The following is an 18,315-nucleotide window of genomic DNA, read 5'->3' on the forward strand; positions in this document are numbered from 1 at the left end:
TTTGGTTTTGGTTCAAGAAGTGTTTGGATATACTATCCTTAGCACTGGGTATTTCCTCTTTGGTCAGCCTCCTTGCAGTCAACAACAAATGTTCATGCCAGCTAATTCATTATTTAACTTTATTTCAATATAAGTTAAAGTAATAAATAAAGAAAAAGACATGTTTTTAATAAAAATAAATTATGAATCTGGAAAAGGTATGCATTCAAGATGAATATCTTCGTTTGAAAAGATCAGCACAAAAATTGTACTGTCTTTTAGCATTTAAATGATGAATACTAAATGGTAAGCTTGGCTATTTAGCAACATGAATAAAGAAAATAAAATTAAAAACATTGATGTTTTCATAGAACATCATTATATGCCAATTTTATAAAGATCAACAAAAGCATATATTGATGTCTTAAAGTATTTTAGTGGCGTTTAATAACATGATAAGCGATGACTATTTAGCAACATGAATGAAAACGATAAAAATAAAAAGTATATTGTTGTCTTCAAAACATCAATATACATCAACTTTATAAATATCAACAAAAATATATATTGCTAAGTATTTCAATGGTGTTACATACATAGTAAACATAGCTATTTATCAACATGAATGCAGAAAATAAAAGTAAAATGTATGATGATAGCTGCATAAACATCATTATATGTCAATTTTATAAAGATCTAGAAAAAACAGTAGCATTAAACATATCATTCTATCTTTTTCACATGTATAAATTGGAGGCATAATATTTTTTGGGATAGAATGATACACATATTTAATAAATTGCATTAAAAGGAATAGTTAATATTAAATAGTGATTCAACATTCCTACACAAGTGCATAATATCAAAAAAATAGTATATTTTATATATTTTGACTAATCTACACAAATTGGCTAACCGAATATGGTTGCATAATTTTTAAAATAAATTTTAATATTCATTTAAATATTCACCAAAACTGACAAATATCAATATAACTATTTATTATTTATGATTTAGTATTTTAAATATTTATATTTAGATATGTCAATCAAAAATCTGTTGTAATCAAATAATGAGTATTTTTTTATTATTATCTACTAGTGGTATTCTGATGATACGCGTTAGGTTCATATGTTTTGTTCTCTAATGAGTTCAGAATAGTCTTTTTGATCCATTTGATGTTAGTTAGTGATATTAGTGTATTACTTTATTTTGTAGTTGTTTAGGTTAAATAGAAATATCATAAGTGGTTTTCATAGATTAGTGTAATATAAATAGAATAAATAGCTGATAGTTGCATCAAAATAAATATAGTTGCATTTAAACATAAAATAAAGTCATGAAAAAATGTTGAGTGACGCATGAGATATGTTGATTAATAATGTAAATCCTCTATTGTTTTAATAAGTTGCTCCTACTAGTAAATAACTAATGGATAGTCAGTTGATTGGTAACGATATGGTTTGACTATTGGCGTCTGTTCCACTTTATGTTTTTCTTTTCTTGGAAACAGTTATTTGTTCTAATTGTTCTCACTGGTTCAAATAAATCAGGTTCAAATAAATCAGGTTCTGCAATTGTTTTGAGTTTAATTTGTTCCATTTGTGTCTACTGGTTTGATCATATTTTCAGGTGGACTTTTGTTTAAGCTTCGGTCCGAAGTTTTATAGTTTGGGGGTGTTTTAAGGGCTTTTTTTAATGGGGCAAGCTATGTGTTAGATCACCCGTTTGGACGTTTGGTTGCATGGTTTGAGATACTTTGATTTGGGCTTTGTTTTCCAAGAGAAGTTGAGTTCTTGAAACAAACCGTGAGAAGAAGAGGTTTTTTCAAGATCTTTCTAATGGTTTGTCTGTTTTGTTTTAAATTATTTGTTATACATTTGTTTGTTTTATTATATGTGTTTGTGTAGTTGAGAGAGTGAGTTATGCTTTTTGAGTTATCGTGTTGTATGTTTTATTTATTTATTATGGATTACGTTTGTACATGTGTAGCGCATCTTGCAACATATACGCTTCATGCAACATAACTTCGTAGGGATAAATTGACAAACATGTTTTTGATTACGATCTTGAGAATTTGTAGACCTATAAGATCATCAGAAGGAACGCTTTAAATTCTAGTTTAGACTCTTAGATTGCTTTTAAAAATGGAAGCAAGAAACGTTACTCTCATATATCGGATTGATTTAAAAATGGAAGCAAGAAACGTTACTCTCAATTTTGAAAATCATATATGAATTATTGAAGGCTTGGTGTAGTATACGAGAGATCAAGAAACGTTACTCTCAATGCCCACATGATTAGCAGCTGCTATGAACTTGTACTGCAGCTCTCGCGTCTGAATAACACGAGGTTTCTTTGCCGTTTTCATTTCCTCTTCAAGCTGATCTTTACGTTTTCTGTTTGCTTTCACGCCGTTATGATCAGAGTTTCCTTGGGATTCCCCGTTAGTCAAAATGCTCTTCATCTTCTTAAACATGCTTTTCCCCACCACATCTTGCCATATGTTCTTGAGCTCCTCAATTCGAGCTGATTTAAGTAGATAGTCGCAGGCACCGTGCTTGACTCCTTCCATCACATACTTTGGATGGCTATGCGCAGATTATCTGCGGCAGATAGATAGCACTGCAAGAAACAATTAAAAGATCAAAACTTTATTTGAAAAGATCAAAACATTCACTCTAAGAAACATGAAAAGAATTAAACAGAAACATATGAAAGATAGGTAAGTCCATTTCAAGACCAAGAAGCTCAAGCAGCTTGAAACCATCCATGTATGGCATGTCAACATCGCTGATCACGAGATTAAACTTGTTCTTGTTATCCCTCAACAACTCCTGAATTGTTCTCAAGAGGATGTTTAATATTCCCTCTTCGCTTTGTAATCTCTGAATTTTGAATTAACGAAAGTTTGTGTTTCAAAAAAAAAAAACATAACAAATATCCCTATCAATCAAGAATCCAAGCAAAAATCTTATAAAACAGATGCATATTACATTACAAACTTCACCTACACAAAATTCTCAACAAACAGACCTGGCTTGAATCTTTGACTTTTACATTTTACAAATACAGAACTCTTAAACAAGAAAGCTATAAGTAGTCTACAAACTCCATGAGAAAACCCTTTCCCCTGGGAAGCTTTTACATTGGGTTCATCACAACGTCTCCTTCTAACATCCGTAACACCTGAGACATAAGTAAGCACGTAGCACATAAATTGACAAAATGTTATCAACTTTAAAGTATTTATCAGATGAGCTACTGCAACAAACCTGAGACATTCGTGGCCTAGAGTTAGGGTCACGTCGAATGCATAGGTAAGCACATAGCGCCATACAGTAAACTTCTTGCTCAGAGTAACAATTCATTAGACGTGGATCAAGAAGCTCTTTAATAGCTTGTTTCTGCAACAACGGTCTTGCCTGAAAAAAAAAATGTTTCTTCTTTGTAAGCATCGCATATCCTTAAAGACTGAAACCTTAATATTCATAGTTTATTGTTTGGTTTTACCCATTCGGTGAGACATTGTTGACCTTTAGGACGTTTAATGTCCATAGCTTTTCTTCCTGTTATAAGCTCAACTAAAACAACCCCAAAAGAGTAAACATCTGCTTTCTCTGTGATCTGTCCACTTTGTGCATATTCAGGTGCTAAGTACCTGGAAAAAAAAACATAATACTTCAAGCTTCATTAACGTGTTCAACAAGTAAATCAAGAAGAAGACTATAGTACCCGAAAGTTCCAATCACTCTAGTTTCAACTCCTTTATCTCCTTCTGGTTGCCATCTCGCAAGCCCGAAATCTCCAACCTAGAAAACATTATTAGGCTTCAAGCTTTGGACACACTCAAAACAGAAGAGAGAGAGCATGGGGAAAAGGTAAAAGTACCAAAGGCTCAAAATCATGAGTGAGGAGAATATTGTTGGGACGCATGTCCCTATGAACGATGCAACCTACTCTGCATTCTTCATGAAGGTATCTCAACCCACGAGCTGCTCCAACCGCAACCTTTTGACGCGCTGACCATCCTAACGGCTCTTTCCCCAAACCTATAAAACTTTCCTTTATTAGCCATTTCGAAAAACAAGAACCTTCTTTGTTATTCCAAAAGTAGAAAGCTTTTACCATAAAGATGAGAATGCAACGACCCATTGCATATATACTCATAAACAAGAAGCCTCTTCCCATCTTCCACGCATAGTCCAATGAGCATCACAACGTTTCGATGCTGAGCACAGCTCAAGACCTCAACTTCAGAGCAGAACTCTCTGTCACCTTGCGTACTAGCAATCTTATATTGTTTCACAGCAATGATCTGACCATCTGGTAAAGTTCCTCTGTGAACAGAACCAAACCCACCTTCAGCCAAGAAACTCCCTTTAGAGAAACCCTTTGTTGCTGTCTCCAACTCTCCATAAGTGAACCATCTTGGAGGGTTTCCGAATTTAGGTGCCTTGTGTTGGCATTTTGAACAGAGCGGAGGAGGTCCAGGAGCTGGCTTTCTTGATAAAGAAACCACTTCTCTCACGCTTTTGTTTAAACAAGTATCAGTCTTGCGGATCTCCTTTCCCGCTTCAGGCTCTTTCTTCGATGAACCGAGCCTCAGAACCGAAGCAAATCTTGATTTTCTTGGAGTTTCCGTATGAGGTTTAGGCAAATCCCCACTAGGACTCACGACAACAGATGCTACTGATAAAGGACTCCACTTATCACCATCAGAGTCAGAATCAGATTCGAAGAAGCTCTTGTTTCCATCGCTGACCCATGGATTGAGGCTCTCAAAGACTTGAGAGGCAAGAAACGGCGAAGCTCCTGCATCGGAGCTAGATATTGATGAAGTTGTTCCCATATCGGTTGTAGTCTGTGAAGAACCTTCTTGGTCTGGACTGCTAGATGGAGTCACAAACGGTTCCCTCAGCTTCTTTCCATGTCTTGAGCTTCTCGCAGGTTTTGAAGTTAAGCTAGAGATAGTTTGTGGATGCTCTGTATCTGCATTTTTCACCAAGTTGAGACGAATAACCTTTGGCTGTGACTTCTTGATCACCACAAGGTTGCACTCTAGCTGCTCCATACAGCATTTTTTCTCATACTTCAGTCCCCTGTTTTAAGATCTTTGCCAGGTCAAGAATCACTCTAACACACACATGACACATGTATGCATTTATGTATGTATGTATGTATGTATGTATAGTGTTTACCTGTCTAAAATGACCCAGTTTGAGTTAGATTTCTTGGCTTCAGTAGCAATGATTCCATCAGGTGAAGCTAAAACAATTTTGATTCTGACATTTATCTGCATTAATTATAAAAAATAAGCAAATGAAACTCTTTAATGGATCTGATTAACCAAAAGCTATTATTATCTTTTTTAGAAAGTGAGTCCTTTTACCTTTTCTGCATCATAAACATTGTGTAACTGGAACATCATCTGAGAGCAAGACTCATGAATATCATCTTTCCGATCTGTATCAGTTCCAGCTAGAAATCTACCATAACCTGAAGCACAGTCGCTGGTGAATCTTGAAAACCCCCAAATCTTTTTACCTGCAAAGACCAAGACCAAAAAAAAAAGATGAAATCTTTACATTAAGAATCAAATATAACCAGACAAAACCAGTGTCTTTCTAACTACATACCACACCACCAATGAGACAAACAAGTTTGCAAAACGACAAGATTGTGAATTAAGGGACAAAGAATGAAAGAGAGAAAAAGAGAGATGATTTTACTTGTGTAATTGGAAGGAACAACAACAAGAAGCCTAACACGATCTCCAGGTTGAACAACATGAGTTAAAGTCCATAGAAGAGCTGCTTTAGGGATCTCCTTTGAAGCTTTAACAGCAACCATTACTTTCTTCCCCACTACTACACCTCTCTCCCTAAGACCCTTCTGCTTCATTCTCTAGATTAGATTAGATAAATCCAAATAGACCCTAAACTTCCTCTTCTTCAACCTGCTTACACACGCTTTTAGCACTTCCCACTTAAATCTATTCCCCTGAAATGAGAAAGTGGAAGTATCACGCAATCCAAGATGCTTTCCCCCAAAAGCTCAAGAAACTAAAATAAAAGTTGAGAAATTTACGCGTGTGTGAGTGTGTAGAAGTGTGTGAGATTCAATGTCTCTATAAACTATTTTTTTTTTTAATTTGAGAAACCCAAGACCAACAGATGCACAAAACACAACAGCACAAGAACCAACAGTACTTTCTCTCTCTCTAAACAGAGCCAATCCCTATACTCTAAAAGTAGATCTCTCTCACTCACTCTTTCACTCTCTCTCTCTCTAACACAGGAATTTCAAAGCTTTGGTTGAGCTTTGAAGACTTTTAAGCTCCGTGAAAACGGTGTGAGCATTGCTTTGCTGTAGAGAACAAGAAGACTTTGCTCATCCTTTGTTGGTTGATTGGTGGGTGGGTCAAAAGCTGGATTGATGTAAGTCAGATTTTCTATTTTCAACAACTAATTTCTTAGACAAAAACAGAGGAACTTGGTAAGAGAGAACAGGAAAGCTCCAAAAGGAAGATTTGGAGAAGAAAAAAAATCTGAGTAAAAGACAAATAAGAAGTATTTAGGATTTGTAATAAGGATGTGTTTGAAGGAAGAGACAATGGCTAATTATTATTATATGATTGGAGTTTCTTTCTTTCTCTCTTACCTTATTTTCTCTGCATTTTTTTTTTTATTCTAATAAAAAGGACAGAGGAAAAAAATAAAGAAATGTTCACAAAGGACTCTGCTTTATTCTAAAGAAGAGCAAAAGGAATCCAATAGAGCTGTGTCAAAGGATAATACTTATTCTCTTAATTTTTAAAAATAAGACCGTTTATTTCTTCATTGTCAAGTTATGGCCCCAAGTTTTCATTCTTTATGACAAAGAATAACATTATCGAATCGATTCTCATAATTAATTCAAACACAAATAGTACTACTTATCAAAGAGAAAGAAGAAAATGATATGTTAAATAACTTTAAGGAGATGAACGTTGCACTTGCATGCTTTTTTCATCATGTTGCTTTATTTATTTCAGTGGAGAAAGTGACAAAAGAAAGTTGGGTAAAGATGATTTGTACTTTATTAAAGCATGAAAGGTGCTCCGATAAATCAACTCTAGTGATGTAATCGAATATATCATGTGTCATATTAGAATTGAGTTAGTTTTATTATCTTATGGTTTATTTATATAAACATATATTGTTACCCAGGTGAAAAAAAAAATAGTTTGGATTTAATGGCAGCATGAAAAAGTACACTAATAAACTAACTAACTGCTTTTAGATGTAAGTTGTTAATTTTTGTGCATTCTAGTTCTAATATTATGAGAAACATGTTGGCTAATGGAATTGCAAAGGTGTGGCCTATTGTTATTGACTAAGCCAACATAAGATGAAATTCACATTTGGGTCTAGGCTTTACCCTGCATTTTATTCGTTATTCTTTTTTCTTTTTTTTTGAATTTTTGCATTATTTCAAATGTAGCAAGACAGTTCACTGTTGAGTGTTGACAAAAAGCAAGACAGCCCATTATAATAAACAAAGCCCAAAAAAAAAAAAAACTGAAGCAAGTATGTAGAGAAAAGGCCCAATGAGTTTCCTACTCGCTTAGAGAGAGGAAACCATATAAAAATAAAAGTGATCTCGAATCGATACAATATTTTCACTTGAGAAAACTGGAGTTGGTAGAGAGGAGATTCGAAAACTGGATGAGCCCCTTGGAGGCTTGGAGGATTTGGAGACGAGACTAGACGAGTATTATTCCTTTGATGGTAAAAATATCACAAACATAGAAGACAATTTAACCAATAATTTTTTTAATTTGATCATAGGATAGTAATGGTACGCTACATTTATGCTAATTATACGTTCTCAGCATTGACTGCGAGATAACGATAAACCGAATCCTTGAAAACGTACAGAGAAAGCTTCACCGTTCGAACGGTAACATGACACAGAAAAAAAGAAAGAAGTATAAAATTAAACCATTCTCTTTTCGGAGGGAAGACTTTCTTATCTTTCTTTATCAGTTGGGTGACTTGGGAACTATAAAAATAAAACAAAGGTTTCAGAAAAAAAGAACAAAAGAAAAAAAAAACAGACCTTAACTTATTGTTTATTATCATCGGAATGAACTTCGGCGATGGCCATTCCTTCGCCGTCGTCCCCACTGTATACAAGAGAGAAGACTATAAACGAACCAAACACGACGCCGTTTTCTCCAAGTGGAAGGTCCTCTCTCTCTCCCTCTCCTCTCAATTTTGAAATATCGAAGTTTCTGAGTTTTGGGGCTTTTGCTCAATCTTGTGTTGTATCCTCTGATTTTTAATCTAATTGAAATAAATCATCTTTGTTTTTTTGTTTAAGTTTCTCACTTCATTACACCTAACTAGTTTGATCTTAGTCTTGTCTGTTTATAAAATAAGCTTTAGAATTTAATATACACAGGTTCTGATAGGATCCAACGATTGGGAGGATTTCAAAAACGGGAAAGACGGTGTAGCTAGATACAGAGTCCAGAACTTGCCTCGTAGATCTTGCCCTGGTCTCTATGAGCTCGGTGTAGCAGTCATCGGTCACCACGACCAAGCCCGGAAGCTTGACTCCGATGATGTCCTCGCTGCTTATCTAGGACAAGCTGAAAGCGTTAGATCTAGGCTTCAGAGTTACGGAAGATCCGGTGCTCATTTGCGCAATGTTAACAACAACCTCACCATCGAGTCTCCTGATAAGAAGGCTGTGACCACGAGTTTGTTTGAGGACGTATTCTTCAAAGATGGCTCGGTTCTGTATAGATGGGCCCCGGTATTTATCTTATCTCTTTTACTTCTGTGTTATATAACTTTGAGGCTAACTCTTGTAACGTGTATCAGATGGGGTCTAAGAGGGAAGCTGAGGCAACAGAAGGGATGCTGTTGAGCACGTTTGACTATGCGTGGAACAAAGGAAGCAACGGGGAGCGACGCCAGCTTGATCTGCTTATGAAGCTCGGTGATCGCGAGTTTATGAGGAGCAGAAAGTCTGGAATAATATCGCGTGTACTGTTTCCTTTTCTCAGGAACCAAGTTGGTATCAGAATCAAAGGGGAGAAGCATGTGCTTGAAGAAGAGAGAAAGCTAAGCTCTGATGTTGGTGAAGAGATGAAGAAGAAGAAGAGTATCAGTTTCCTTGCTTCCATTATCAAACTCTCCCGATCTAGACCTCAGCCGGTTTCAGACAGACCTGATGAGATTAATAGTTCTGGTTCTGTTTGTGGAGTTATACTTGAAAGTGGTGGTTGTTGTAGTAGATGTCCGGTTAAAGGAAGAAAGAGATGCGAAGAGCATAAAGGGCAGAGAGTTTGCCGTGTTTCACCGGTAAAACCACAGCCCGAGAGTTTCATCGGACAAGATTACAAACACGAAGACTCTGATGTCACATGTGGAGTGATCTTACCAAACATGGAACCTTGCAGTAAGAGACCTGTACCAGGAAGAAAACGATGCGAGGATCATAAAGGCATGAGGATCAACGCTTTCCTCTTCCTTCTTAACCGGACGGATCTTGAGAAAACCGTCAAAGACGAGAAACCTGATCCTGAACCGCCTACTAGACACATAACCGAAGAAGAAAGTTTGTCTCGCTTCTGTGAAGCTACAACAAAGAGTGGTGTACCTTGCACAAGATGTTCACCTAAAGGAAGCAAAAGGTGTTGGCAACATAAGGAGAAAACCTCTGGGGATGACTTGCCGGTAAAGGTTCATCCGGTGGCCGGAACACAAGTAAGATGCGGTGTTCAGTTGTGTAATGGATCGGTCTGTGAGAGGTCTCCGGTGAAAGGACGTAAAAGATGTGAAGAGCATAAGGGAATGAGAGTCATCATCATCCCTTCATGACTTGGTTAAGCTCGCTGTCACCTAACCAGAATTGTTTGTACCGAACCGGTTTTGTTTGTTTATTGTATTTGTACCGAATCAATCGTTATTTTTATTATTTAAGTAATAAATCAATGGGGTGTGCTGTCCTACAGTGGATCACCACCGTCAAACTTTTGGAAGGATGAATCTAATCTAACGGATAATAATCAACGGCTCAGATTTGTTTACCTTAACCATGCGCCACGTGGACGTTCACTATATTTAATCGATCCCGCACGTTGAGAATCAAATCGTTATTTTATATCGCCGTCGTTAAAATGCCACCGGCCGGAGAACTCCAACATTCACCGGGGAAACAATCACCAAACACTCAACCTTCCGAAGCAGAAGCTGCCGCAGCAATTCTCGCAGCCGCGGCGGATGCGGAGGCAGCGGGATTATGGACACAGATCAAAGCGGAGGCTCGCCACGACGCCGAGGAGGAGCCGGCGTTAGCCAGCTACCTATACTCCACGATTCTCTCTCATTCCTCTCTCGAGCGATCCATCTCGTTCCATTTAGGAAACAAGCTCTGCTCCTCGACGCTCCTCTCGACGCTTCTCTACGATCTCTTCCTAAACACCTTCACCTCCGATCCTTCTCTCCGCAACGCCACCGTCGCGGATCTACGCGCTGCTCGCGTTCGTGATCCCGCTTGTATCTCCTTCTCTCAGTGCCTTCTCAATTACAAAGGCTTCCTAGCAATACAGGTGAATCTTGATCGTCCGATTGGTTTTAATTCAATCTGGTGAATGAATCTGCACCGTACGATTTAAATGTGTTTTGATTTGTTTTAATTTTAGGCGCAATTCAGGTGAACCTAGATCGTCCGGTTAACCGGTTTTACTTAATTCAATCTAGTGAATGAATCTGCACCGTACGACTTAAATGAGTTTTGATTTGTTTTATTTTTAGGCGCATCGTGTCTCGCACAAGCTATGGACTCAGTCGCGTAAACCGTTAGCTTTAGCTCTCCACTCACGAGTCTCCGACGTGTTCGCCGTCGATATCCATCCAGCGGCGAGGATCGGGAAAGGGATACTTCTCGACCACGCGACCGGGGTCGTGATCGGAGAAACAGCTGTGATAGGGAACAACGTCTCGATCCTCCACCACGTGACGCTCGGTGGGACGGGGAAAGCTTGTGGGGACAGGCACCCCAAGATTGGTGACGGCTGCTTGATCGGAGCTGGAGCGACTATTCTCGGGAACGTCAAGATCGGGGCAGGAGCTAAAGTAGGGGCTGGCTCTGTTGTTCTGATTGATATCCCTCCGCGAGCGACGGCGGTCGGGAACCCGGCGAGGCTTGTCGGAGGGAAAGAGAAACCGACGATTCATGATGAGGAGTGTCCTGGAGAATCGATGGATCACACTTCGTTCATCTCGGAATGGTCGGATTACATCATTTGAAGTAATATTATCAATTTATAATTGTTAATGTGTTTTTTTTTAGAGAGACAACCTCGTTGATTGCTCGGTTGTGTGATCGAGCTTTGTAAGGATTCCATCAGACTGAATTTTGTTGGATTTATAAACTATTAATATGTTCAATGCAATAATAAGGCCTAAGGGGTTTGAGTTTGATCTTGTTATTTGATCATTAGTCATCTAAGGGCTTTTCTCTATGCAATTTATTTGTTAACTACCAATCCGAGTAACTCCACAACTCTGAGTTCCATCTCAAGAAGGGGCTGTGGTAGCTGCTGAATCTTCTACTGGTACACGGACAAGTGGAAATATAGGCTTACTAGTCGTTACAAAGAACCAAAACTTTTGTTTATGGGACCGCAGATATCAATTGAAATTTGAGCCTTGTATGTATGCAATTTGGAAAAGCACAACAACTGAAAAAGTAGCCTGCATAGGACCATAGGTATTGAATCCATTCCCATGTTCCGGTGTTTCCATTTTTTTTTTGTTAGAACTGATGAGCAAACAAGGAGTTATCAACCTTCTCACATACATTTCTAGCTGTTTTACTCTAATAAGAAACCAATGAATTAATTGATGAAGGTGTGTTTCAAAAAAAAAAAGAAATAACAATAATTCATTGACGAGGGTGAAGAAACTTTCAGAGAAGCTTTAGTGATGTGATAAAATCAAATTCTTGTAGAGGTGGAAAGATTCATATGCAACATGAATATATTATTATTGAAATAGATTACAGAATCTGCAGTGTCCCATCACAAAAAACAATTGTTACAATGTCACAACAACAGAACATTTTACATATATGCATAAAAAATGAAATAATAAAACAACATTTTGTGGCTTCTTAACAAAAGAACAGTCGTCTCTTTATCATGGCTGACTACAAAAGAATTTGTGTTATAAGAATGGCTGGCTTGAATGATCCGTCTTTGTCTTCGTCTTCTCCTCAGATCTCCCCTAGTGTTTTGTTCTATATCTACAAACAGCCCTACGAGATTTCACCTGTCAGCAAGTCGAAACTCGGGTTTTGATAGGCTTAAGCTTTAATCCCATGCTTTCAGGAGAGAGAAGCTCAGGTGAAATGCAACAAGGGCTAAGAGGACTCCTAGGGCTCTCTGTGAAATAAGACGGTCGATACAATCCATAACCCATCAAGAAATATTCCATCGGAACCAACATTGCATGCGGTTGCTCCTCCGTTACCATTGAACCACAAGCCTGAACCTCAACCAAAGCACAGTATCCTCTATCCAAATTTGCTGCCATGTGAACAGCTTCTGAATAGAAGGGAGATTGATCACCGATGAAGATAAGTGTCCTGCATTTTAGTTTCTTCAGTCCACTTGAGATGTCAGGTCTCCTGCAACAGCAAGCAAATGTTTGGTTCTCTAAGTCAATCTTTGACACCATGAATGCTGCTTAGACAAAAAAGGATTCAAAAGGTGTTTGTTATTTTACCTATCAATGGCATCAAGAAACCGCATGACATTTACACTTTTCCTCTCATCAAGCAGCTAAGGAGATTACCAAAAGAGTAAGGATGTCAACTACTTGATATACAGAGAGATATATAAAATGAAAAAAAAAGAAAGAAAGGTTAATGAGAAGACTGACTCTTCTGCAAGCTTGTGCGATATCTGACTCTGGAATCTCGATGTTACCACGAACTTCCTGTTGCAAGTAGAATCATTTTTTTTTTCACAGCCAGTTTTTAATTAGATCAGAACTAGTAAGTGGTAACTGCAGTAAACGCACCTTACTGAAATATCTCTGAAGTAAAAACTCTTTTACCACTCCACACATTCCGTAGAAGTACAACAAGTTTGAGACAACTCTGTTGTAAAACCATTCAGACCAAGACGGCGCCTTGCATAGCGGTGAGATAAGAATCAAACCCAGAACCCTTTCTCTATGTTTCATCTGAAAAGTTTTAAGAGACAGAACAGATCATTAAAAAACAATGTCTGTCTGAGGAAAAAGATTGTGAGAAAACTAAAAGATAAAATAGGAACATACTGCGAATAATGTGAGGATGTAAGCACCTGCAGTCACTCCCATACACATCACAGCTCCAAGGCTGAACCAAAAAAAAAAAGCTTATATGTCATTAGTTTACATGTCTGTTAACTTCAATAAGGGCTTTCATTCAATCATTACCTGAAAAAGTTGAGCACTTCAAGGATCTGATCTGCTAAATCATCAGCAGAAGGGACTGAATCAGTAGGAAAGATGGGAGCAGCTCCTAACTGCAAGAACTCTTCGTGGAAAGAGAGGGAATCATGTGATGTGAGTAATCACGCCAAGAACAGCATATGGCAAACTTAGCTAAAAAGGGAGAAACAGAAATATGGACCTCATGACCGGGTGGACTGATATGATAAATGCAGAAGTTATGAAGTAGCAACGAAGCTGCTTCAGGGCAGAAGAATAATCCTTGGAAGCATGACATATCTGAAGAAAAAAAGACATTCAGCAAAACAGACAAGCGGATCCTGTAAAGACACTCTTTTAAGACTTACGGTTAAGGGCCAGATCAGGATAAGTAATCAATGCTGGCTTTTCTCGATCTCCATAGACAATGACAGACACAACACCACACGCAGTTTTAACACGATGCTCCTGAACACAAGAAAAACCAGCAAGTTTTAACAAAATGCAACAGCAAGAAAACTTTTAACCATCGTCTCTTTACCATTATCTGCAGTAAAACAATTCATCAAACTTCTCTTTTGTATTTGTATACCAAAGTTGAGAATATGACAACTTACTTTAGGTGGGTAAATAATATATAGGAAGAAATAAAAGAAAACAAATGAAAAATCTCGGTTAGAACTATTCCATGTGCAGCTTTCTACTTTAAGGGGCAATAAACAGAATCAAAACTTCATCATCATCCAAAGAATGGCCTAATTCTAATCATTGTGAATTTTTCTTTTTAATAAAAAAAAGGGAACGACAGTGTAAAAAGAGGAGCAAAAATACGAGTGTTACAAGATAATATAGAAGCATTAGGCCTAATCATCATTAAATAAACAAAGGTTTAAAGGTAGACAAAAACAGCTGGAGCTTTCTTCTTTTAAACCCAAAAAAATGAAAAGAAAATAAGACAAAGAATAAGGAATACAAAAGAAGAAGAAGAAAAGATCCCAAGAATAATCCACAAGCAAAGAATTGTCCAAGAAACCATAACATTCTTCAAAAAAGAAAATGAGATTTTATTATTTACAAATCAATTACAATGCCTTGCAAATGAATAACAAAACCATAACATTTTCCCACAAAATCTCAATTAGATTCAAGCAAGATTAAGATACACCCAGAAACAAAAGACTGCAGCTTTATAATTTCAAGAAACTAGAATTGCAATTTAAAAAAAAAAAACGAGAGGTAAAAAGGAAAGGACCTTGCCACCAAGATAGATCGTTCCAAGGTCGACGGAAACGGAGTCGTTTGACTCAGCCATTGGCAATAAAAGCTCCTCCGTTTCCGCCGTCGTTGCCTTATCTATGATGCCGCGAGATAACAAGAGAAAGGCTCTCCTCTTCGTCCTCTTCCTCTCGCTACCTCTAGAATGTTTTTTGGCTTTTCTTAGCTTATATACAAAGCGATTCCTCCCTTCTCTCTCCTATTAAGACCTCTCTGGAAAAAGAAACGATTTTTAGTTTTTTTTTCTTTCTTTTCTTTATTTTGTCTTCCTTCACTCACTCTCTCTCTTCTTTAAATTTTTGTGCGGTGATTTCTCCATAGACGCCGGTACTTGTAACATGACATACTCGAACTGTCAAAAAAAGGAAAAACATTTTTTTATTCTGTTTTGGCGAATATTTTTAGATCTTTTAAAATCAATATGAATGTATAAAAAAATGGTTAAAAGCATTATGAGAACAGTTGAGTGAAGAAACAGAATCGAATAAAAGCAAAATTATAATTCGAACAAGTTGACCTTTTGTATAGAATGGACTTAACATTAGGCACATTTTGAAATAAGCCTAGTAGTGTGCGAAAAAATGGTGGGGGTAGTTATTTGACAACAGTAGTGAAAGAAAGGGGCGTTCCGATAATCGAACTCGGGACCTCTCGCACCCAAAGCGAGAATCATACCACTAGACCAAACGCCCTTGTTGTTAACCAGCTTAATGTATTATTAGATTTACTAAATCTATACTGGGCTGTTAACGGGCCTAGCTACAGCCATGATAGAAGAAGTCACGTGCGGGCGGTGTCTGTTCTTCTGAAGAAGAGAAAACTGTACATAAAAAGAGATCCATCTCTTCTTACTGAGTATCGCTATCGCATCTCATTTCCATAAACCCTCCAATTTTCCCGCCTTTGCCTCACTCTCTCTTCCCGCCTTGACTCTCCATGGTTCAGAAGCAGCTATCCGCCGCCGGTCCAGGCCCCGAGCCCAAGAAGCGCCGCCGTGTCGGATTCTCTCCCGCCGGTAAATCATCTCTTCTCCTATTCCACGCTCGCAATTGCCCCCCTTTTCTTCTAATCTGGTATTTTTATTCGTAGCAGATACTGGTGTGGAGGCTAACGAGTGCATCAGAATTCATCTCGGTACGTCTCTGATTTCGATGTTTCTTTATTTAATTTTTTTTTGTATTATTTATCTTTCGGATGAGTCTCGTAGGAGTGTGACAAGTGTCTTCTGTATTGTGTTTCTTGGTTGTTGTTGTTGTTGTTCTGACGTAATGTTGACTTCTCTTGTCGTGGTGGGTTGATTTTCTAGTTTCCAGCAAAGAGGAAGTGGGTTCTCCTGAAGTTCCCTGTGTTACTCCAGTTGATTTAAATGATTTTTTTGATGGAGATGGAAAAATATATGGCTACCATGGTTTGAAGGTATAGTTTTTGTTCTTTTGCATTTACATGTTAAAGTTTCTGGTTTTGTCATTGAATGTTTGCTGTCAATTTCAGATAAGTGTATGGATTAACAGCATCTCATTTCATTCATATGCTGATATTACATACAAGAGCACAACCAATGTAAGTGTTTTCGCTTACTTTTTTTTTATTCCGTTGGACTTGTTTAGACTGAAAATATATATGTATCTTGGAGCATCATTTTCTATTGTCTTTTTTTGGTTTATTCTTTCAAGGGACACAAGGGCATCACGGACCTCAAATCTGCTTTACAGGTAATATAGTCTCTCAACTTCAATGTCTCATCATAGTATCTAATGACCCAGCATTTTTTTCTTATTCTTACGAATTGACTTTTTTCATTCCACTCAGAACATATTTGCTGAGACTATTGTTGATAACAAGGATGAATTCCTGAAAACTTTTTCAACAGAGAAAGATTTTATCAGGTACATTCACACCTACTCATACTTACCCCCAAACTGTTCCTGTGTTTTCTTATACGTGCTTCTGTTTTAACTTTATCGTTTGGATGTTTTAGAAATATGGTCTCAAACGGAGAGGTAGTGCATTCTGGAGGGATAGATGGAAGCAGCATTAATGCTCTAGTGGCTCCTTCAGATCTCCAGGTAACTTATAATCTTAATGAAGCAAGGGATGCTTTTATCAGCAGTAGAGCTGCAGATCTGTATAAGAGAAAAAAAACATAATGGTCTCTATTTTCATCAGGTTCTACGGATGGAAATTGGCTCTCCAAATGCTGGACTCCTCTATAGCCGATTGGTTCCGCTTGTTCTTCTTTTTGTCGATGGTACGCACCCACTCACCCTTACTCTTGATTTTTTTTATGTTCTCTTGTTAGTATTTTAACCAGACGTTGGTCCATTACATCAGGCAGCAACCCTATTGATGTCACTGATCCTGACTGGCATTTATATCTCTTAATTCAAAAGAAGGAGCATAAAGAGGAGCCTTTGTATCAAATTGTGGGCTTTACTGCAGTTTACAAATTCTATCGTTACCCTGACAGGTTAAGGATGCGACTCAGCCAGGTACACATATAAATATATACCTCAGATATTCTTGCATTCTTTTTGATTTGACTGTTTATGCTTTGATTTCAGATCTTGGTCCTGCCATCCTTCCAAGGAAAAGGATTTGGAAGCTACCTCGTGGAGGTTGTAAACAAAGTGGCCGTAGCAGAAAACGTATACGATCTGACAGTGGAAGAGCCATCCGAGAAGTTCCAACACATTCGCACTTGCATAGACATAAACCGCTTGCGTGCTTTCGACCCCATCAAGCCAGACATTGATTCAGCTGCTCAGACTCTCACAAAAGTTAAGCTATCGAAGAAAGCTCAGATACCTCGGTTCACCCCGCCTTCGAGTGCCATTGAGAAAGTCCGTGAGACGCTGAAGATCAACAAGAAACAGTTCCTCAAATGCTGGGAGATCTTGATATACCTCGCGCTTGATCCAATCGACAAGTACATGGAGGATTACACGTGTGTCATCACGAACCACGTGAGAGCTGACATTCTTGGGAAAGATATAGAAGCTCCAAAGAAACAGGTTGTGGATGTTCCAACCTCGTATGCAGCTGAAGCATCGTTTGTGGTTTTCAAGTATACTCTCAGTGGAGAAGAAGTTAATAGTGGTGGTGGCAACAATGTTCAAGTTGATGAAAACAAACCGGACCAAGAGCAGCAGCTGAAGCAATTGGTTGAAGAAAGGATTCGTGAGATTAAGTCGGTTGCTGAGAAAGTCTCAAAGTTAGGGATCTGATTCGAATAAAAACTTTGTGAAAGATTTTTGTCAGAAGCTTCTTTTTTTTTTTTTTTTTAAATTGAGTGATGTGATCTTAAAAAAGACAAATCCGTTTGTATCCGCTTCGTACCCCTCTCTCTGTTACGGAGGTTTGAGTAAAACTAATGTAGTTCCGGTTTAGCGGTTTCTTCCGGTTATGACAATATTAGCACATTCGATATTACGAATTTAGATTATTTTTAAGAAAACCGATACCGGTCGAACCACGGACCGGGAAAATTAATTATCAAGGCAAAGAAGAAGAAAAAACATAAGGAGAACAAATCCGAGAAGTTTCAACCATCAGTGGTAAGAGAGAGTAGAGAGATAAAGTAGAT

At 37.8% G+C, this 18,315-nt stretch overlaps 5 protein-coding genes across 5 annotated transcripts; 3 read left to right on the forward strand and 2 right to left on the reverse strand.

Annotated features, from left to right (window-relative positions):
- Positions 1-2,932: 2,932 nt before the first annotated feature.
- LOC108828543 (inactive protein kinase SELMODRAFT_444075) lies at positions 2,933-6,681 on the reverse strand. The gene is made up of 9 exons (XM_018602270.2): positions 5,712-6,681; positions 5,372-5,526; positions 5,181-5,275; positions 4,108-5,081; positions 3,871-4,031; positions 3,715-3,791; positions 3,493-3,640; positions 3,255-3,404; positions 2,933-3,168 (listed from the first exon to the last, which is right to left on the reverse strand). The coding sequence occupies exons 1-9, from the start codon at positions 5,881-5,883 to the stop codon at positions 3,124-3,126; spliced, it is 1,977 nt and encodes a 658-aa protein (XP_018457772.1). The 5' UTR covers positions 5,884-6,681; the 3' UTR covers positions 2,933-3,123.
- Positions 6,682-8,003: 1,322 nt separating this feature from the next.
- On the forward strand, positions 8,004-10,015 carry LOC108828607 (protein EFFECTOR OF TRANSCRIPTION 2). Its single transcript, XM_018602349.2, has 3 exons — positions 8,004-8,211; positions 8,428-8,784; positions 8,853-10,015. The coding sequence occupies exons 1-3, from the start codon at positions 8,110-8,112 to the stop codon at positions 9,852-9,854; spliced, it is 1,461 nt and encodes a 486-aa protein (XP_018457851.2). The 5' UTR covers positions 8,004-8,109; the 3' UTR covers positions 9,855-10,015.
- A 105-nt stretch (positions 10,016-10,120) lies between these two features.
- LOC108828608 (serine acetyltransferase 5) lies at positions 10,121-11,459 on the forward strand. The gene is made up of 2 exons (XM_018602350.2): positions 10,121-10,585; positions 10,791-11,459. Exons 1-2 carry the CDS (start codon positions 10,154-10,156, stop codon positions 11,283-11,285), a joined length of 927 nt encoding a protein of 308 aa, XP_018457852.1. The 5' UTR covers positions 10,121-10,153; the 3' UTR covers positions 11,286-11,459.
- A 540-nt stretch (positions 11,460-11,999) lies between these two features.
- On the reverse strand, positions 12,000-15,070 carry LOC108823999 (protein NDL1). The gene is made up of 9 exons (XM_018597324.2): positions 14,710-15,070; positions 13,826-13,925; positions 13,660-13,757; positions 13,464-13,552; positions 13,323-13,383; positions 13,062-13,226; positions 12,921-12,977; positions 12,765-12,820; positions 12,000-12,666 (listed from the first exon to the last, which is right to left on the reverse strand). Exons 1-9 carry the CDS (start codon positions 14,767-14,769, stop codon positions 12,312-12,314), a joined length of 1,041 nt encoding a protein of 346 aa, XP_018452826.1. The 5' UTR covers positions 14,770-15,070; the 3' UTR covers positions 12,000-12,311.
- Positions 15,071-15,577: 507 nt separating this feature from the next.
- LOC108824419 (histone acetyltransferase type B catalytic subunit) lies at positions 15,578-18,116 on the forward strand. The gene is made up of 10 exons (XM_018597844.2): positions 15,578-15,747; positions 15,825-15,866; positions 16,039-16,148; positions 16,224-16,292; positions 16,406-16,444; positions 16,542-16,618; positions 16,711-16,798; positions 16,899-16,980; positions 17,064-17,221; positions 17,294-18,116. Exons 1-10 carry the CDS (start codon positions 15,669-15,671, stop codon positions 17,954-17,956), a joined length of 1,407 nt encoding a protein of 468 aa, XP_018453346.1. The 5' UTR covers positions 15,578-15,668; the 3' UTR covers positions 17,957-18,116.
- The last annotated feature ends 199 nt before the right edge of the window (positions 18,117-18,315 follow it).

Source organism: Raphanus sativus, chromosome 9 (genome assembly GCF_000801105.2).
Source record: "Raphanus sativus cultivar WK10039 chromosome 9, ASM80110v3, whole genome shotgun sequence".
Classification (NCBI taxonomy): Eukaryota; Viridiplantae; Streptophyta; class Magnoliopsida; order Brassicales; family Brassicaceae; genus Raphanus; species Raphanus sativus.